Below are 22,211 nucleotides of genomic sequence, written 5' to 3'. Positions count from 1 at the left end.
GATGGGACTACACCTTTTAATGCAAAACAACCCCCCCCCCCCCAAAAAAAAAAAGACAGCCCTATTTTGGCAGTGGAGAGGAGGAAAGTCTCTCCTGCTTTAACAACCAGTCATAGGGAGAGGGTTGCAGCAGCAAAAAAGCCACTCTGCTACACTGTATACAGTGACAGGCATTATGTCTGTCTCTGTATGCCAACTTAGAGTAGGTCTTAATTACCTTAGAAAGAATTACGGTAAAAAATGTTTAGGCTTTTATAACTACTTTAAATAACTTCAATGTAATAATAAAAACTGGGTGTGTTTTGTGGTTCTAGATGTATTTTTTTCCCTTTTCTTTTTCCCTTTTAGAAACTTTGGCCTTTTTGTTCCACCTGACCTCTACTATCCATCCGAGGAGACATTTTGTATGCATACTTCTAATGACCTTAAAGGCCACTCCAAAATAAATGTGAATCTGGAAACTTCGGCAGGAACCAGAACTCTGTACACGGTGCAGCCAAACATGCCACCCTGGCACTGCCAGTCCTTCCAGGTATGAGTCTGTGATGCCCTCGATGAGTACAGACGATTAGAAAAGGAGGGATAAAAAGCCACGAGATATCCTCTCTTAGTAGGATAGTATTCAATTGAACTTATGTGGAAAGCAAGGCAAGGGATACCCCTCCTAGGGTCAAGCAAACTATTTTAGCACATGTGGAGAACATGATTGTCTCCATGCAGAATGGAAGTGGTCGCACTCAATGCTCATTGGAGTTTTAAATGCGCTAGGTTGTGATCAGATCTAATGAACAATGGTAAAAGGATGAGCCCCCAAATTGGAACCAATGTATGGTCAGCAGAGGTGCCCATTCAATAAAAAGATGCTTCCAGCTGCATTCTTCAGGAAGATTGGTATTTATCCAGACTGCTTGTTAGTGCTGGTAACTGACAGCTGAAAAGCCTGGGCAACTGATCCAACATGTGTACTGTATACCTTTTCCTGACAAAGTCGCCATTAAAAAGGCCAAGAAATGCATTAATGGTGTTTTACCTGTTTCTATGATTAGTGAATACTGACCTTCCTGAAAAATCCAATTGGAAGTACCTTTTTATTGAATAGGCACGTCTGTTGACCACACATTGGTTCTACTCTGGGGCCTCATCCTGTTTACCTTCCTTTCAGGTATGAAGATTAGAATGTTTTTTTATGTTGGTGATTGAAGGACAGAGCCTTAACTATATGTGACAGGGCCCTATAATACAGCCCTGCCGCTTGAATTTCCATTTTTAAAAAATAAAGAATTGCTTTCTTTTAATTGCAGTTCTATAGAAGTTCTCCTTTTTTTTAATATTTGAAAAATGCTATAACTACCTGAAAAGTCACTGAAAAGAAGACTTATACAAATTAATAGGGTGGTCAACTATATGGCAAATTAAGTTTAATGTTGAAAAATGTAAAATAATGCATTTAGGTGCCAAAAATGTGAATGCAATTTACTCACTAGGGGGAGAACCTCTGGGGGGAATCTAGGATGGAAAAGGACCTGGGAGTCCTAGTAGATGATAGGCTCAGCAATGGCATGCAATGCCAATCTACTGCAAGAAAAACCAACAGAATATTGGCATGCATTAAAAAGGGCATTCACTCCAAGGATAAAACAATAATTCTCCCACTCTACAAGACTCTGGGCCGGCTGCACCTGGAGTAACCCGGCAAGTTCTGGGCACCAGTCCTCAGGAGGGATGTGCTGGAACTGGAGAGAGTCAAGAGAAGGGCAACAAAACTAGGGACTGGAGAATCTCAGCTATGGGGAATGACTTTGAGATTTGAACTTATTTTCTCTGGAGAGGAGACACTTGAGAGGGGAAATGATATCGTTGTACAAATACCACACTGGTGACCCCAGCATAGGGAAAAAACTTTTCAGTGAAAGGGAATTTAAAAAGACACCTGGACATTCATTAAATTAGAAGAGAAGCGGTTTAACCTAAAATGCGTTAAATTCTGGCGTGGATAAACAATATTGTTTATCCTGTCTCTAGAACCTTTATTGGCCGGGATTAGAAATAATCCCGACATTAGGGGGATACAGACAGATGACGGGGAACACAAACTTGCGGCGTATGCCGATGACATTTTTCTATACATAGTGAACCCAACTGTAACTCTCCCTAACCTATTAAAAACTCTTAAATTATATGGGGAGGTATCAAATTTCAAAATAAATCCCTTAATTTCTGAAATTCTTAATGTAAGTGTGTGAAAGTACAGGACAAATGCAGATATAAAACAAGACTTCCCATTTATTTGGAGAGACACTGAGTTAAAATATTTAGGAGTCAATAGAACACCATCACTTGAGTTAATTTACCAACACAATTTCATTCCATTACTGAATGATATTAAAACGGATCTTAAAGCGGAGGTTCACCCTAAAAAAAAATGTTAACATTAGATTCAGGCGAGTTGTTAGAAGCACAATCGGGTGTTTTTTTTTAAATCATTGCAGTACATACCATTTTAGAGATAAATCATTGCAGTACATACCATTTTAGAGATGGATGTTCTCCACGGCTTCCGGGTATAATCTGCGAGACTGGGCGTTGCTAATTGATTGACAGGCTTCCGATCGTCGCATACAGCGTGTCACGAGTTGCCGAAAGAAGCCGGACTGCGAGTCGGCTCTATAAGGCGCCTGTGCACCGACGTTCGGCTTCTTTCGGCAACTCGTGACGCGCTGTATGTGACGGTCGGAAGCCTGTCAATCAATTAGGAAATCAATTGTGAATTTCCTTCAGTGTTACTCTTGCAATGGGGGGGGGGGGGGTCATTATTAATAATATTATTAATACAATATTATCCTAAGTTATTTTTGCACTAATTGCACCCCTTTGCTTTTATATATATTTATTTATATATATATATATATATATATATATATATATATATATATATATATATATATATATATATATATATATATATATATATATATATATATTTATTTATTTATTTATTTATTTAATAATAATAATCTTAAATTAAATAATATTTCTGTCATTTTCCAGGTTCCTGAGCCCTCTGCGGACACGGAAAAGGTTCATATTGAGGTCCAGGGGATGGATGCTGGAGGGGACAAGATTCAGTTTGCCAGCAAACCTCTGACTTTGCGCAAGAAAAGCATTGGAACGTTCGTCCAGACAGATAAATATATGTATAAACCAGGACAAACAGGTGAGTCTTGACCACACAGAGAAAGCTTGCCTGGTTAACACCTACAGTAACCAGGTTTCCCATGCTTTGAGGAATATACACTATATTAGCAAAAGTATTGGTAGTCCATAGGGTTCAATATTGAGTTGGTCCACCCTTTGCAGCTTCAACTCTTCTAGGAAGTCTGTCCACTAAGGATGAGCCGAACACCCCCCTTCCCCCCGGTTCGGTTCACACCAGGACTTGCGAACAGGCAAAAAATTTGTGAACACTGTTAAAGTCTATGGGACACGAACATAAAAAATCTAAAGTGCTAATTTTAAAGGCTTACATTCAAGGTATTGTCATAAAAAGTGTTTGGGGACACGGTTCCTGCCCCAGGGGACATGTATCAATGCAAAAAAATAAAGTTTTAAAAACGGCTGTTTTTTTGGGAGCAGTGATTTTAATAATGTTTAAAGTGAAACATGATGTGGAAATGCCCAAAGTTGCATAGGTACTGGGTTGGAATTTTGGACACTATAAATGCAACTTTCGGTATCACTCTGGAACTCGAAGCTAGGGTCTGCTTATTAGGATGTATTGAGGAGGGAATGGGGCAGAGGGATACATTAGAAGCAGTTATAAGATGCCTGTTTCAGGCGAGGAAACTAATAGCACTAAAATGGCAAGCACAAAATCCACCCACAGTAGAGGAATGGTTTAATGTAATAAATAGCACAATTGGGAAGGAAAGGGCAACATGGATTAGAAGGGGTAACCTCAAAAAATTTAAAGCAATATGGGAACAGTGGTTATGTAAAATAGGTCGTTCACTTTAAATTAAGGAACGATGGGTAATAATCTAAGGAAAAGAATAGAACTAAAAACGTGTATGCACTCTAAAGTAAGATAGGAGGGAGGGAGGGGAAGGAGGGGGGAGTGGGACGAATGGTCACTTTTAATGTTTGTAATTAATCTCCTGTATGCACATAAAATGCACTAAGTATGGAAAAAAAACGGATTTGTAAATTTCTCTTTGTATTTGTATGGAAACAATAAAAAAAAGTATTGAAGTTAAAAAAAAAAAGTGAAACGATAAAAGTGAAATTTAACGAAGGACTAAGCTGGTTCTTGCCCTTTTCTTAATTTTTGACACTTTTTTTGGTGAAATGGTAGGGGTACAATGTACCCCGTTACAAATTCACATAGGGGGCTGGGATCTGGGGGTCCCCTTGTCCTCCGATAAGCCCCCCGCCCGGAGACCCCCACAACCACCGGACAAGGGTTGCAGGGATGAGGCCCTTGTCCCCATCAACATTTTTATGCAGGAACTGTTCTAAACATGGGAAAAATGCACCACTTTACAGGCATACTATAGACACCCCCCAGGTACGAAATTTAAAGGAATATTTTACTTTTATTGTTTCACTTTAAGCATTATTAAAACTTTTTTTGCATTGATACAGGTCCAGAAAGCCTTTTTATGACAATACCATGCATATAAGCCTTTAAAATTAGCACTTTCGATTACTCCCATAGACTTTTAAAGGGTGTTTCGTGGCTTTGGAATTTGCTGCGAACACCCCAAATTGTTCACTATTTGGCGAACAGGCGAACACCCAATGTTTGAGTCGAACTACGTTTGACTCGAACATCGGGCTCATCCCTACTGTCCTCAAGGTTTAGGAGTGTGCCTATGGGAATGTTTGACCATTCTTCCAGAAGCACATTTGTGAGGTCAGGCACTGATGTGGACAAGAAGACCTGGCTTGCAGTCTCCGCTCGAATTCATCCCAAAGGTGTTGTATCAGGTTGGGGTCAGGACTCTGTGCAGGCCAGTCAAGTTATTTTTGGAAATTTGGAATGAAAAAAAAATGAAATTAAAATTAGGAATTATTATCCGACTGTGAGAGGGGGAGGAGCCAGGATAAAGTAAGTTGTTTTATTGGCTGAAATTTCATTTGAATTTTAACATACTTGGATAAGTATGTTAAAATTTGTGTGCCATTTGTGTGCCAATCTTGTGAGGATTTTTTTTTTTTTTTAACATTCGAAGAAGGGGGACCTTTCTACACCAGAAACATGTTGGATGTTTTATATTGTCTTGTTTTGAACAAAACACCATTATTAAAAAAATGTTGTACTCTTATGCCGCGTACACACGGTCGTTTTATGTGATGAAAAAAAATGACGTTTTTAAAAACATCACTTTAATTGACCGTGTGTGGGGGAAAACGTCGTTTTATGTCTTCTAAAAAACGACCAAAAAAAATTGAAGCATGCTTCAATTTTATGTGTCGTTTTTCAAAACGTCAACTTTTACTTCACAGAAATTGACCGTGTGTAGCAAAAACGTTGTTTAAAACAACGTTTTTTCATCCGCGCATGCCCAGAAGCTACTTATGAAGAGAGCTTCAATGGAAAAACGTGGTGGAACGTAACCTCGCTTTGCTAGAACATTGTGAGAAAAACAATGGTGTGTAGGCAACTTCGTCTTTGAAAATTGAAGTTTCAAAAACGTTGTTTTTTACTTCACAGAAAATGTCGTTTTTTTTCATCACATAAAGTGATGGTGTGTATGCGGCATCTTGTCTGGTGCCTACTGGATTCTTACCGGAGTCATTGCACCCCATATGAGTTTGATTGGCTTTCTTATCCCGCACTACAGTTACTAGAAATCTGCAGAACAAAAAACAGAAAATTGTACCATACTTACCGTAATTTTCTTTTCCTGGTGCCTATCCATGGCAGCATACCTGTGACAAGCTCCGCCTTGGCTCCTCCCTCAGGATTAGTGAATATTATAAAAAGAGTCGGTTAGCACCGCCCCCACATTCTCCGTAAGATAGAATACCGAGGGTGGGATTGTATGCTGCCATGGACAGGCACCAGGAAAAGAAAATTACGGTAAGTATGGTACAATTTTCTGTTTTCCTGGTGCCTCCATGGCAGCATACCTGTGACAAATAACTAGCTGAGATGGGTGGGGTGATTCCTAGAGGTTTAAAGAGATTATTATCATCATTTATAAGAAGCAAGGCCGATTTTACCGCCTGTCTGCCAAACTCCACCAATGAGAGAGCGCCTGTGTCCACTCGGTGATGTTTTAGAAGCGTATGTTGGGACAACCGAGTTTCTGCCCTGCAAATCGTTTCAATTGACACCTTCGCTCTTACTGCTCAAAAAGGCAGAAACCGCTCTGGTAGCGTGCTCCCTGACTGACGAAGGAGGTCCCAGTCCTTTTGCCCTGTATACCTTGTGGATGAGTTTAGCGATCCCTGAGGCAATCGTTCTTGCTGGTGTCTCCTTGCCTTCGTTTTTACCCTAGGGAATTATGAACAACCTGATAGAGTCCCTGAAGGATGCTGTAGCCTGAAGATAGCGTCTCAAAGTGGAGGTAATGTCTAGCTCGTGAAGAGAACCTGAGTTCTGTCCCGAAAACGTTGGGAGTGCCCAAGGATCCGCTATGTTTAAGGATGATGTGAACTTGGATATGAATTCTCGCAGTTCTGAGTTCCACTCTGTCAGGGTAGAATATGATATGATTATGATCCGCTCCAAAGCTTGGAGCTCTGAAACCCGTATGCCGGAGGTTATGGCTATCAAGAAGGTTGGCTTCAAGGTTAGAATCCAAAACGATGCTGAGTCCGAAGGAGCAAAAGGTGGATTGGCCAAGGACTCTAGGATGATTGCAAGGTCTCAGGTGGAAAAAGACTGTTTAGTTGGCGGTCGGATCCTTTTGACGGCTTTGAAAAATTGGGTTAATATTGGGTCCACAGCCCATCTTCTACTGGTTGTCGCTGAAATTCTCTCTACCTGTACCTTTAGTGTACTCATAGCGAGACCTAGGTCCAGGCTTACCGCAAGCATTTGAGAGGATAATGGAGAATCTGGATCCCAGCTTCTGTCAATCATGAAGGCCCTGAACTCGTTCCACACCTTATCGTATACACTGTTTGTGGATGGCTTTCTTGCCCTTAGGAGGGTTGTGATAACCTTGTTGAAACACCCTAGAGACTCGAACCTTTGCCCTTCAGCTGCCAGATGTGAAGGTTCAACCTGCCTGGATCTGGATGGGTGTGATATTTCTGTGACAGGAGGAAAGGTATCAGCGGAATTTTAACTAGAGGCTGGGTACTCAGGAACATCGCTGTGAGGAACCAAGGATGCCTCGGCCAGTATGGTAGAACTGCTATTACCGTTGTGGTTCCTACCATGATCCTCGACATGAGTTTTGCAATGGGAGGCAATGGAGGGAAGGCATAGGCTAGATTGGATGCCCAGGGTGCTGAGAGAGCGTCTACTGCCTCCACCTGGGGATGAGGAGACTTCGAGATGAACCTTGAAAGCTTGGTATTGAATGCTGTTGCAAATAGGCCCAGCTGGAGGGGACCCCACTGGTCCACTATCCAGTCGAAAATGTTCAGGTGCAGAGACTTTTCCTTGGCATCCTCAACCTGCGGGATAGGTGGTCGGCCCTTGAGTTGAGATGACCGCATAGATAGACTGTCCTTAGGACTTTTGGATTCCTTTCTGCCTAAAGGATTATGTGTTCCACTACCATCCGCAGATACCTGCTGTGCGTCCCTCCTTGTCGATGTATATAAGGTACCGCGGCTCTGTGGTCTATTCGGAGAAGAACTGGTTTCCCTGCAATCTCGAATTCCAGGTAGGTAGGCTGGCCAGATTTCTGGGATATTTGGTACCAGGCCCATCGTATGGAAGGACCAATCTTCCTGCATTGAGATCTGGTTGCAGTGTACTCCCCAACCGGCTGCACTGGTGCCTGTAGCAATTGTGATCCAGTTGAAATGCTCTGATGGATGTGATCTCAAGAGCGTGTGTTTCTTCATCAACCAACGTAGGCTCCTGAGCATCAGGGTTGTCAGGTGTATGGGCTGGCATAGATACTGTTTGTTCCACAGCCTGAAGAACTCCAGCTGGAAAAGGTCTCCAATGTCAATGGGCCCAAGGGACCCTAGAGATACATGACGACATCCGGCCTACCAGGCTCAGACAGTTTGAGGCGGTAAGGTAGGATCTCACACTCACCTTCTTCATATGTTGAACAATGGATGTTACCTTCTGAGGTGCGAGGGATACTGTACCATTCTCTGTGCTGAACAGTGCTCCCAGATAAACCATCTCTTAGGTTGGAGCAAGGTGACTCTTGGTTTATCTCCCATCCAAATTCTGCTAGCGTTGTCAAAAGAACTTTCCTATGCTCCACTAATTGGGCTGGATTCTTTGCCAGGAGAAGAAGGTCATCCAAGTAATGGAATACTTGAAGCCCCAGCCCTCTTAGAGGGGCTGTGATGGCAATCAGGGTCTTTGTGAAGACTCTTGGTGATGTGTAGAGGCCGAACAGGAGATTTCCTGGAATTGAAGATGTACCTGGCCTACTTCAAACCTATTTCTAAAAAAAAAGGGGGGTATATGCAGGTAAGCATCCTACAAGTCTATTGAAAACATCTAGTCCTCTGATTGGATTACCCTAAAGATTGATTGTAGGGACTCCATTTTAAATTTTTCTAAAAGGATAACTATTTAGTCCTTTTTAAGTCCATTACGGGTCTCCGACCTCCGTTTCTTTGGGGACTAGAAACAGGGTGGAGAAAAGAAAAACCGAAAATCTTTCCTATGGAGGCACTGGAACCACTGCTTGCTGTTCCTGCAAGGAGAGAATAAACCGCTGTAGTGCCTCCGCTTTTTTGAGGGGACCTCGACACCCTTGTCGGAGAGAAGAAATCTTTGGGGGGGTTGTCTAGAAACATCCAAATGTGCCCGTACTGACTGTGGAGACCACCCAGGGATCTTTGTCCTTTGCTCCCAGATCTTCAAGAAGTGTTTGAGTCTGGACCCCACAGGGATCACTTCGGATGGCTTGGCGTCAAGAGGATTTAGTAGGGTCTTGTGGGGCAGGCACGGGTCTCTGTCTATGGGTCCTGAGGAAGGTAGACTACGTATTCCTCCAATTTGTCCAAAGCCCTTCCCCTACCTGGACTGTCTGTAGTCCATGTTCTTGGGGTATTGAAATCTGGGTGCGACTGACCTGGAGCGCCAGACTTGGGGTAATGGGTCCGACTTTCCGTCGGTGACGCTAGAGATGGCCTTAACCAATTTCTTCCCCAGACAAGGCTTCGCTGTCAAAAGTTATCTTGTACCAGTTCTGTTTTGAGGCAATATCTGCTGACTACGGTTTTGGCCGTAAGGCCGGTTTGGCCATACTATGTGTAGCATTGACCTTGCGGAGAATCTAACTGAATCGATAGCGGCCTCACCAATAAGAACTGCTGAGGGCTTTTGCCCATTTAAGGACTAATAGTGTCCTCCCTTGGTATATCCTGTTGGATTGGCGACTTTATATTCTCTGTCCAGCCGCGTAGAGCGATGGACACTGACGTCAGAGCTATCGCCGTTTACAGGCATTGCCCGCCATCTGGTAAGCTTTCTTGGGATCAAGATCCATCCTTCCGTCGAGTGGATCCCTCAGTCGAGTGGATCCTTAAGCGAAGTTGAGTCTTCCATAGTCTTACCACGGCTGCCCGCTGGACCACTGGAGGGCACTCAAGCATTGCGGGATCGGCCTCTGAGAGAGGGTATAGCTTTCCCAGGTGATTAATGGAGAATATTTTCTCTGTCTCTTTCACTCTTCCTCAATCACATCCCCGATCTCGTCTATGAGAGGGAAAGGAAATCTGGCATTTGAGAAAGGGAAAGTAGGCCATGCACTTTTTGACTTTGCGTCATTTTCTCAGCCGATCGCTTGTTTACCGCCTGTACGCGAGGCCGGACTATGGCGAAAGCAAAACCAGGGGCATATAGGTCATCAGGGCCCTCCCCTGAGATGGCATTTTCTTCCTGATGCCAGAGGAAGAAGCAGGCGTTGGGCGAGCGATTTCACTTGAGAACGGCCCGGAAATGGATGCCTCAGTCGCTTGCTTGCCCCTGAGGGGGAGATGCTAGTTGTTGCGACGGCATTGTGGCTACCAATTCCGTAAGAGAATACTTTACTGCTTCCTTAAGCAGGTCCGCCACTTGCAGGCCCTTGGACTCTGTCCGCTACATAGTTCCTGAGACAATATGGACAGATCAGTTTGTCTGGAAGTGGGGTGGCCCCCTGCCACTTCTATGGTCACCATACCTGGGTGACCTGTCTCTGCTGGGACTAGAATCCTCCTCGCCTTTATGTCGCCTTGAGGTCTTTTAGACGTCCTTTGGCGTACAGGGCTGAAGTACATAAGAGTACCAGCCTCAGCGCACTCTTTTCCTTTTTTTTTTTTTTTTTTTAAATAAACTTACCTGGACGTAGGTCCTTACCTCAATGTAGAGTAGGATCTTATACGGGTGGCAAAATGGCTCATATTTGGGTGGCTAAGCAGAAGTAGCAGCTAAGATGTGTAAAGAAGAGTCAACTAGTCAGATTCTGGTTTTGGCTAAGGTGGCGTGTTTTCCCCTTTTTTTTTTTTTTTTGGAACCCTTGAAGAAAAAAAGCATATATTATACATTTCTTTTAAAATACTTTGCCTCTATCTCCCCTTTATATTTTTGAAAACAGAAAAAAAGCATACATCAAACGTTTTGGTCTAAAATACCTTCCCCCTTTTTTTTTTTTTTTGTACTCACCCAGAGAGAAAAGAAGAGTTCGCTCCCTGGAGCTCACAAAAACATGCACTTCCCCTGGCAGCGTCAGGGGTCTCACTGAGGCCGCTAGTGAAGAAAAGTAATGAACAGGAGAGGTGGAGAACGCCTCTGATCTGTCCCTGACGTGTTATGGGCAAAGAGCGTCCTCCTGCCCTGATCCAAGATGGCCGCCACGGCCTCCGCGTCGACCGCGCATGCGCCGACCGGCGTGACGAGGACCCGGAAGTCCCGCACCATCGGCGCACACGCGGAGCACGGTGAAAGACGCAGACAGTAAATAAAATGCCTACACTGAGCGCGCGCGGCCCCTAAGGAGCTGGGAAGGAAAACAAAATGAGAAAAAACAAACGAAAACAGTAAGATGGGAAGGAAACCTAAGAGGAGGAGGGGAAAAGGAAAATAAATGCAGGGATAGCTGCTGCCTCTGTTGCCAATACTGAGCTAATGCCTGAAAACAATCATGCAGATAGAGTTCTTAGTTAAGAAACAAACTGCCTGTCCCAAAAGATCCTACAGAAGGGACTCCCAACCTTATAAGCGCGTTTAGCTGCCCAAGAGAAGGGACCGCATCCGGGAGAGGCTTGAACCAGGATGGAAGCTGCCGAATGCAGAAGGTAGGACGTCCGACCAGTATTCACTGCCATGAGGTATGAGGAAAAAAAGGAGAATGTGGGGGCGGTGCTAACCGACTCTTTTTATAATATTCACTAATCCTGAGGGAGGAGCCAAGGCGGAGCTTGTCACAGGTATGCTGCCATGGAGGCACCAGGAAAAATGTGTTTTGTTTTGTTTCAATTCATTATTTACATAAATGTGTTTAGTTACATTTGTTTAATTTGTTTTTGGAATTAGTTTTGTTTATTTAAATTTAAAACTATTCACATTTTTTGCATCAAGGTTTGCTAATTCCATTTGAATTCGAATCAAATCCATTCACATTGCATTCGAATCAAATTTATTCTTTTTTGAAATTCGAATTTTGGAAAGTGGTTATATTCTTTCTATTCCATTCTATTCTGTATTTTTTTCTATTATATTATTTTATTTTCTATTCTATTATATTATTTTCTATTCTATTAAAATGTATTCTTTTTGAAATTCGAATTTCCAAAAACTGTTATATTCTTTTTTATTCTATTCTATTTTAGTTTCTATTATTTTCTATTCTATTTAAATGCATTATTTTCTAAATTTGAATTTCGGAAGATGGTTATATTCTCTATATTTTATTTTTCTATTCTAGTCTAGTAAATTGTATTCTTTATTTTCTATTATATTCTATTTTTTCTATTGAAATTCAAATGTATTTTTTCTAATTTTGGAAAATGGTTATATTCTTTTATTTTCTATTTTATTTGAATTCAAATTTATTCTATTTGAAATTTGAATTTCAGAAGATGGTTATATTCTTTCTATTTTATTCTATTCTGTTCTATTTTTTATTCTAGTTTATTCATTTATTTTCTATTATATTCTGTGTTAATCTATTTTTTTCTATTCCTTTATTTTCTATTCATTTTGTTCTGTTTTACTCCATTCTTTTATTTTCTATTCTTTTCCTTTTTTCTATTCAATTTTTGTATTCTTTTATTTTCTATTCTGTTCTGTTTTACCCTATTCTATTATTTTTTGGGTCTATTCTTTTCTATTCTATTCCTTTATTTTATATTTTATTTATTTATTCTCTTTGGAAATTCAAATCTGATTCAAAACCTATTCGAATTCGATTGGAAAACTATTCGAATTTCGCCTGAAATTTTTATTAGTTACTTCAGATTCACTTAAATTCGTTATCATTGTAATTTGGAAATTCGGATATATCCGAATTTCCGAATTAAAACAAAAATGTTGTCTGAATTTAAATTTGGAACGAAGCGAACCGCACACAGTTACATCAGTTAGAACAAAAGTAAATAGAGTAATGTGACTTTTAAAGGCTGAAACATCATAATGGAATAATATGTGACACAGTGATGTATAAAAATCTCCAAATTTTATTAAAAACATAAAAATGTCTTATATTGTTTAAGACATGCTGTATGTAACAAAAATATGAAACCGCAAACTCTGTATACACCTGTAAATAGCCCCTACAACAAGGTGAATTTGTTGCAGGGGCTGTTTAGGGGTGTATACAGAGTTTGTAATACAACACATTTTTATGTATTTAATACAATTTTGATATTTTTAGACATCACTGTGTCATATTATTCCATTAGAAGGTTTCAGCATTTAAAAGTCCCATTACTCTATTTCTTTATATTTGTTTTTTGTTCTATTTAATCCGGGATGTGATGCTGTATTTGGGCTGATATACTATTCTAAACAGTTACATCAGTTACTCAAATTTCAGAAATACATCTAACAGGAATTCTAGCCTTCCACTAATCTACTATTATTTTTAATTTTTGTGTTGCTTTTGGAGAATTCCCTCCACTTCCTGTCTGCTGAAACTACTGTCACCAGGACAGGAAGTGAGGGGAAATCTCTCTAGTAGAACCCAGGATACCAGTAAAACGCAAGGGTAATACCTTTGATGGGCAAATGCAGTGGTAATCACAGAAAGCTTTCAAGGTGCCCTTCATCGACTGAAACGTTTTTTGTTTTATAAATAGTACCAGCTTTATTGCAATTCCCTGACCTTTCACGATATGTATTACTTGGACTTTAGCTGAAATAACAATAGTGGGGGTAGATTTGCATGCTCAGACGTGCTTTTTACTTTATAATAAGCAGAGATGGAGACAAACAAAACACAACCACCTTCTGTCAGAATGAATGCTTGTTTTCTGAGTTTTGATCCTTTTAAACAACAGATATTATTATACATGATTTATATAGCGCCAACAGTTTACGCAGCGCTTTATAATGTAGAACAGGGACAGCACAATTACAGTACAGTTCAATACAGATTTTTTTTTTTACACAGTGGGGTAGGGGAAGCCAGTGAGGGGATTGGCAGAGAGCGGAACAGCAGTCACAGATCGGTTAGTGAGGTGTATTAGTCTAGCAGCAGAATTCATAATGGACTGAAGGGGGATAGCCTGCGTAAGGGTAGGCCATTAAAGGGGTTGTAAAGGTAAAAATTGTTTTCCATAAATAGCTTCCTTTACCTTAGTGCAGTTCTCCTTCACTTACCTCATCCTTCGATTTTGCTTTTAAATGTCCTTATTTCTTCTGAGAAATCCTCACTTCCTGTTCTTCTGTCTGTAACTACACACAGTAATGCAAGACTTTCTCCCTGGTGTGGAGAAATCCTCTTGAGGGGGAGGGGGGCGAGCAGGAGTGTCAGGACGCCCACTAACACACAGCTCCTTTATCTATCTGCAAAGTAGAGAGTGTCCTGACACTCCTGCTCGCCCCCTTCCCCCTCAAGAGGCTTTCTCCACATCAGGGAGAAAGCCTCGCATTACGGTGTGTAGTTACAGACAGAAGAACAGGAAGCGAGGATTTCTCAGAAGAAATAAGGACATTTAAAAGCAAAATTGAAGGATGAGGTAAGTGAAGGAGGACTGCACTAAGGTAAAGGAAGCTATTTAGGGAAAAAAATTACCTTTACAACCCCCTTTTGTAGAGAGTTGCATTAGTCAAGGCGGGAAATAATCAAGGAGTGAATAAGTTGCTTTGTGGTGTCATTATTCAGGAAGGGTTGAATTCTGGAGATGTTGCAGAGGTTAAGGCAGCAGGATTTAGCCAGTGGAATGTTGTGGACGGAAGCTGGACTGTTGGCAGTCAAGAAGATTGTTGTCCGTGAGGTAGCGAATCATTCGGTCATGGACAAGGCGTTCGATGAGCTTGGAGGCAAATGGGAGCAGGGAGATGGGTCTTAAGTTTTTCAAACAGGTGGGGTCTAGTGAGGATTTTTTTAAGTATGGGGGTAACCAGTGCATGTTTCAGCGGGGAAGGAAAGGTGCCAGAGGAGAGGTTGAAGATGTGAGTTAGGGAGTTTAGGATAGAGCAGGAAGGTGGTCAAAGTAATTGTGAGGTGACAGGGTCCAGGGGACAGGTGGTGAGGTGAGCCATGGAGAGGAGTTTATCAACTTCATTGGTGGTAACTGGTCAGAAGGAGGAGTGTATTGAGTGTGGTGTTGGACCTGATGTGTTGGGTAGGGGAGGAAGTTGAATGCTATATATCTCCTTGCAAATTGTGTCGATTATGCTTTTGAAGTTGTTGGCAATCTGTTGAGTGGTAAGCAAGTTGGTGGGTGGGGGCAGTGGAGGGTGAAGTAATTGAGAGTTGATAAGGTTTGGATGAGAGGGTTTTGATGAGGGTGTTGTAGTAGGTTTGTTTAGCAGTGTATTTGAGAAGTTCAGATTTGTAGAGGGTAAACTCCAACGGGGATTTCGATTTACGCCATGCTCGCTCAAGAGCACGGCGGCGTCTTTTGAGACTTCTGGTGTCGTCTGTTTGCCAGGGTTGTGGCAGAATATGGCAAAACCATTATTAACCTAACGAATATATCTGAAAGGAAACACATTTTCCATTGTACACATCACTACCTGATAGGGCTGCGCATCTTCACTCGTCTCACGATTCGATGCGATTACGATTATCAAGTCCACGATTCGATTCGATTCGATTCGGCGATGCATCACGATGCATCACGATTACCGACGAGCTCTCACTTCCGCTTGGGCCGCCTAGGTGGCCCTTCCTCCCCGCAATCTTCTGAGACACATCACAGGTTCCAGAAGATTGCCCAGCTATGCAGGACAGCGCAGTGAGACATGTACACCTGGCTGTGAAGCTGCAAGCTGTCACAGCCGGATGCCCACAGAAGTATTGCCAGCGCCGTGGACAGAATGGAGTGTTCGGGTGGCAACATCGCTGGATTGTGGGACAGGTGAGTGTCTTTTTATTAAAAGTCAGAAGATACTTTTTTTTGTAGCTGCTGACTTTTAATGTTTTTTTTTACTGAACTCTGCTTTTAAATAAAAATAACCTCACTCCCTTAAAGTGGAGTTCCACCCAAAAGTGGAACTTCTCCTTTAAGCACTCCTCGCCCCCTGACATGCCATATTTGGCATATCATTTTTTTTGGGGGGGGGGTCCTCTTTTTAGTGGGACTTCCTGTCCTGGCTGCCTAGGTGACTCCTTCTGTCGCCCTAGGTGGCCCCTCCATGCCAGCGATCTTCTGGGACACAGGTCCCAGAAGTTTGGCTGGCCAATGGCAGATCACAGTGCGCGCCTGGCCATGAAGCCGTAAGCTATCATGGCCGGGTGCCCACAGTAGATATGATGGCATTGAGGAGAGGAGCGGGGAAAGGTATGGGGCTCTGTGCGGTCGCATCGCTGGACCGTGGGACAAGTAAGTGTCGGTTTAATAAAAGTCACCAGCTACACTTTTGGTAGCTGCTGACTTTTACTAAACTAAAAAGCAGTGGAACTCCACTATAAAAAGTGATTAGTGCACTACAGGGTACAGGAATATACAAATGTGGCTGCTGGGAGGTCTGGAGGGATTATAATTCACAGCAAGTTCCCTGTACTGTCTGTGTTGAAATTTGAATGTGAAAAAAAGGGGAGGTACAGCGCAAAAAACTAATGTAAAAATTGAAAACCTGCACATGAGGCGCAGGTTGATATGTTAGTGGTAATGAATTGATGACACTAGAAAAAACAAATATATATAATCAATGGTTATTGGATGTAACATATGAAGGATAAACCCAATAATTATGACATATAGCTGGGAAATCTTCAGATAGTGCAAGAAAAAATTCTCTCAACAATACGTGCCAAAAGATGAAATCAATCAAAGAAATCCAAATAAATATGGTGACGTATGAGTGGGTGAAAAAAATCCACAAATAATGATCAAGTGAAAAGCTGTTGAATTATGTTGCCAGTATATAATCAATGGTATAATCATATATATAATCAATAGTTATTGGATGTAACATATGAAAGATAAACCCATAATTCAACAGCTTTTCACTTGATCATTATTTGTGGATTTTTTTCACCCACTCATACGTCACCATATTTATTTGGATTTCTTTGATTGATTTCATCTTTTGGCACGTATTGTTGAGAGAATTTTTTCTTGCACTATCTGAAGATTTCCCAGCTATATGTCATAATTATTGGGTTTATCCTTCATATGTTACATCCAATAACCATTGATTATATATATTTGTTTTTTCTAGTGTCATCAATTCATTACCACTAACATATCAACCTGCGCCTCATGTGCAGGTTTTCAATTTTTACATTAGTTTTTTGCGCTGTACCTCCCCTTTTTTTCACTTAGCTTTAAATTTGTATCTATAATTTTTGGTACCTGGCAGCACTTTTTCTGTATTCTGCGCAGTGTTTTTTTCTACTAGAAAAAGTTTTTCCTGTGTTGAAATTTTCCTGACTTCCCAAGTTCGCACATTCCAGCACACTAGGAGTTAACACAATGGAATGTGCAAACTTAGGACACCAGAGAAATGTCAACATAGAGCACATGGAGGAGGAGAAAGAATACTGCTGTAATTAAGAATCCCCTATTTGCAATACATGCCGTTCTAAACCATTTAATGGCCACTGCTGCATGTGCTGTTTTAAATATATACAGTCAGCTTCTCATACCTTCGTTTCTGTGTGTATGCTGATCTCTGTATTTCCGCACATGTGACTCTGTCCTGTCTGGCCCGCCTCTCACCACTCGTTCTCCTCTTTCCCGACTTCAGTGGGAGTTCTCAGCCCCGCCCACCGACTGTACTATAGCTATCAGATGAGAAGAGAGGCGGGCGGGGCTGAGACGTAGGAGGTGAGAGGCGGGCCGGAGCTAACATGAGAGGATTCCGGAATATACAGACAGCAATATAAGTATGAAACACTGTGTATTTTAAAAAGTACATGCAGCAGTGGCCATATAGTGTATTATAGCGGCATTTAATGCAAAATGGGTATTTTATTAGACGCGCTCGGAGCGATCTCCCGGGAGGGGCGGGGCAAGTCGGGATGACGTCACCCGACATCGATTATTGGGGCCACATGCATCGATGCCGAATCGGGGGCCCCCGAATCGCGATGCATCGATGCATCGATTATATTCAACACCCCTACTACCTGAGGGAACATGGAAAAAAATAGGAAGGGTCTATATAAAAAATAGACTTTTTGTCTGCTTCCTCTGAATGTGAGTCAAGCAGCTCAAAAACGCAAATTGGATTTTGTAAAGGGTGGACATTGATAGGTGCAAGAAGGTAAATTAAATCTCTGTATTGTGCTGCCGGATTCTATCTGTATTTTATAGAAAAAAACAATTAAATACCAAAGTGGAATAGACACCCATGGGTTCAGACTGTTGGTCTCAGGAGCATTGTGTATCTGAACATGACATGCATTTTTCTTCTATTCTTGCAGTAAACATCAGACTGGCATCAATAAATCAGGACATGGAAGTTCAGAATAAAAATGTAAGTATACTGTATATGATATTTCCAAATTCTAATACATGTTCAGATTAGGAGCTTCATTCTGTTCATGTCAAACATCAGAATGGGGAAAAAACTTGGTCTCAAAGATTGTGACCTTGGCATCGTGTTCTAAAAATGAAAGCAATTGTGCCATGTCATGCGGTTACTTTGCTGCAGGGCAGCCACCAGGCACGAGACTCAGAAGACAGAATGTCGTGTCTACAGTAGAGGCTTCCATAGGGATTAGCCAAGTATGCACTATGTATACTGTAAAGTTGGGGGTTGTTAGCTCAAGTGGGATATGCGGTTTTTAAGTGATTCAGGCCAGTCCGAAACTATATTTAAGGGCTTGTTGGCCCACTTTTATTAAAAAAGGCAAAAATAAAACTCCAAACAAAATAATGACTTCAGCCTCCTGGCTTACACGTACAAAAGAAAATACTGAGCCACCTGGCTCTTGTCAGCAGTAGCACAACTGCTCAGGCTCCAGCATGGAGCCCTCCTGACTCCTGTCAGAAACCTTAGACTCAGGTCTCTGGGGTTTTACAGTGCAGCCTGCACTCTTCAGCTAATTCAGTGCACACCTGCACTCTCCCTTCCAGCAGGGACAGAGAAGCTGGTCAGAGTTGATGGGAAGATGGATGGAGCCAAATACAGGGCAATCTTAAGCCCTGTACACACGATCGGTGTCTCAGTTTAGGCCGATACATATTCTTTTACATATTTCCTGCAAAAGAAAAATCGCAATAAGCGTTTATTGATTGGTTTGCGCAAAAGTTATAGCGTTTACAAAATAGGTTTTATGGCATTTTTATTAATATTTTTTTTTTACTAGTAATGGCGGCGATCAACGATTTTTTTTCGGTACTGCGACATTATGGCGGACACTTCGGACACTTTTGACACATTTTTGGGACCATTGGCAATTTTTATAGCGATCAGTGCTATAAAAATGCATTGATTACTATAAAAATGTCACTGGCAGGGAAGGGGTTAACACTAGGGGGCGTGGAAGGGGTTAAGTATGTTCCCTGGGTGTGTTCTAACTGTAGGGGGGTGGACTCACTAGGGAAAATTACTGATCGCCGTTCATACATTGTATGAACAGATGGTCAGGCATTTTTTTCCCTGACAGGACTGGGAGCTGTGTTTACACACACACAGCTCCCGGTTCTCGCTCTGTAACGAGCGATCGCGGGTGCCCGGCGGTGATCGCGACCGCCGGGCACGCGCGGGAGTCAGGAGCGAGCCGGGGGCGCATGTGCACGCCTCCGGCGGCCCGCGCGCGCCCCTATTGGCTGCTCGGAGAGATGACGTATAGCTACGTGCTCTCGCCCAGCAGTGCCGACCTGCCGCCGTTTAACTGCGGCGGCTGGTCGGCAAGCAGTTAAAGTCCATATAAAATGATGTAATCCGTTTTATAAAAAGACTATACCGTATAGGATTCAGTGTGTCTCCCTTTGTAACTGTATTATGTAAAATACCTTATTTCAGCACCCCTGGGCACTCACGTGACCTGTCTGAGCTGTTCTTCTCTGCTCCGAGATTCCCGCTGATGCCAGCCCGCTCTGAGCACTGCAGAGGGAGGGCCGCAGGCATCAGCTGGGAGGAGAAGACTCCCGGCTGGTCAGCGGCGCTGTAAATAAGGTGTTTTACATAATACATTTACAAAGGGAGACACACTGCATCTTATACCGTTTTAATGGTTTTACAAAACGGATTACATTTTTTTACATGAACTTTGCTAGGACTTATTTTGGCATATGGCTTACATTGCAGCCCTCTCCCATAATCATGCTATGTTTTATTTTCAGGGTAGGGCTTATTTTCCGGGAAACACGGATTGCAAAAAGCAATTATAAAAGAAAACGTATTTCACTTGTAAATAACTTTTCAATGCTTTGTACCATTGCTGACAGCTGAAGTATAAACAAAACAGTTGCAATATGTATTGCTTATTGGTATCGGCAAGTACTAAAAAATAAGTATCTGTACTTGTAAGGATAGTGGAATCAGCGCATCCTTATTTGTCGCCCCAACAACAGGAAGTGCTTGAACAAGGACCTTCATAGACGAATCTCCAGGGATTATTTTCATAAAATATGCAGATTTTTAGATTGAAAACTACTTTTGGAATGACATTTACATGTTAAAGATTATATGAGATTTTGGTGATTGGGTTTACATTTTCGTTAAGCCATAAAAGCCATACACACAAAGATTGAAAGGTCACAGTGTTCTCAGTCAGTGAAGCAAGCTGTGCATTGGATAATTGTATTTACATATTTCAGATTGATATAGAAATATTTAACATGCACTTTATGTAATTCCTCATTACACAAAAATTAAGACAGTTCCGTGAACGAACCATCATTGTACAAATTCCTGGGTGTGCTATAATCCTTCTGTACATAGAAAGACTGACAATGTCCTCTTCATTATTAAGAAAATAATACAGAATAAGAACAGATACTAAAAATTACCCCCAGCATACAGGACAAGAGACGTAGTACTGTGCAGAGTCCTTATATACAGAATAAGAAGAGATACTGAGAATTACACCCAGCATACAGGACAAGAGAAGTTGTACTGTGCAGAGTCCTTATATACAGAATAAGAACAGATACTGAGAATTACCCCCAGCATACAGGACAAGAGAAGTAGTACTGTGCAGAGTCCATATATACAGAATAAGAACAGATACTGAGAATTACACCCAGCATACAGGACAAGAGACGTAGTACTGTGCAGAGTCCTTATATACAGAATAAGAAGAGATACTGAGAATTACACCCAGCATACAGGACAAGAGAAGTAGTACTGTGCAGAGTCCATATATACAGAATAAGAACAGATACTGAGAATTACACCCAGCATACAGGACAAGAGACGTAGTACTGTGCAGAGTCCATATATACAGAATAAGATACTGAGAATTACACCCAGCATACAGGACAAGAGAAGTAGTACTGTGCAGAGTCCATACATACAGAATAAGAACAGATACTGAGAATTACACCCAGCATACAGGACAAGAGAAGTAGTACTGTGCAGAGGGTGAGTAAAGCCCAGATGTTACGTACCTGGTATGTTTAGAGTCTGGTTGTAGGAGGCCTCTCTTACGGCTCTGGTTCACGAGCCACTGAAGTGGGAACAGCGGACTCGGAGCACAGCGGGGTAGGAGTGCCGATGCAGAGATGAATAGATGTAGGTGGCTGAGTCTCTCTGGCGGGGAGGTGCAGACGGCACTGAGGCAGAAGAGGGGGTCAGCGACCCTGACAGGTGATACGACTGCAATGGCAACAAGCTGATGAAGAAAGCAGATAAATAGGAAGCAAGAAACAGCAGGGTCAGGCAAGCCGGGTCACAACGGATAATCAGATGGTTCAGATGCAGGTAACTGAAGCGTAGTCGTGGTGCAAGCAGGTGGGTCTGGCAACGGTGGGTCCAATCAGAAGGGTAGTCAAACAAGCCGGAGTCAGGGATTAGAGAGATACGGATAGTCAACAAGCCGGGTCAAGGTTCAGTCAGTAATTCAGGATCAGGTTTCAGGATCAGGTTTCAGGATCAGGTTTCAAGTGTAAGTTCACTCCAAAACTGCAGATCAGGCAGCAATGTGTTTGAGTCCAGCAATGGCTTTTAAAGTGTGCTTTGGCGCCAAAAACGTGCACACGCACGCTCCCGCTATCGTGCACGCGCGCGCGCCCGTTGTGCACGCTCGCGCCCCCGTTGCGCACGCGCAGGCGTGCGGGAAGTGCTGCGGTGTGTCAACATGGAGGAACCCTGTTGTTTCCTCAGAAACGAGGATGGATGAGGCTGGGAGGTAAGTCCCTGACATTGCCCCCCCCCCAAAGGGCAGCCTCCGGATGCCCAGTCGGGCCTTTTTGTCTGGGTGAGCAAGAAAAAAGGCACGTAATAACTTCTTGGCGTGTAGATTACCTTCAGGTTCCCAAGAGTTATCTTCTGGGCCATACCCCTTCCA

At 42.3% G+C, this 22,211-nt stretch overlaps 1 protein-coding gene across 11 annotated transcripts in view; it reads left to right on the top strand.

Moving 5' to 3' along the window:
- LOC120946805 (alpha-2-macroglobulin-like protein 1) overlaps positions 1-22,211 on the top strand; it is a 224,004-nt gene that overhangs the window by 9,988 nt on the left and 191,805 nt on the right. For all 11 annotated transcript variants that reach the window (XM_040361516.1, XM_040361517.1, XM_040361514.1 and 8 more), the window contains exons 3-5: positions 349-532; positions 3,049-3,214; positions 18,177-18,229. In XM_040361516.1, the coding sequence (XP_040217450.1) occupies positions 349-532; positions 3,049-3,214; positions 18,177-18,229 (403 nt within the window). The remainder of the gene's footprint in view (positions 1-348; positions 533-3,048; positions 3,215-18,176; positions 18,230-22,211) is intronic.

The sequence above is a fragment of the Rana temporaria genome, chromosome 8, assembly GCF_905171775.1.
Source record: "Rana temporaria chromosome 8, aRanTem1.1, whole genome shotgun sequence".
Lineage (NCBI taxonomy): Eukaryota > Metazoa > Chordata > Amphibia > Anura > Ranidae > Rana > Rana temporaria.
This window is presented reverse-complemented; position numbering and strand designations above follow the sequence as displayed.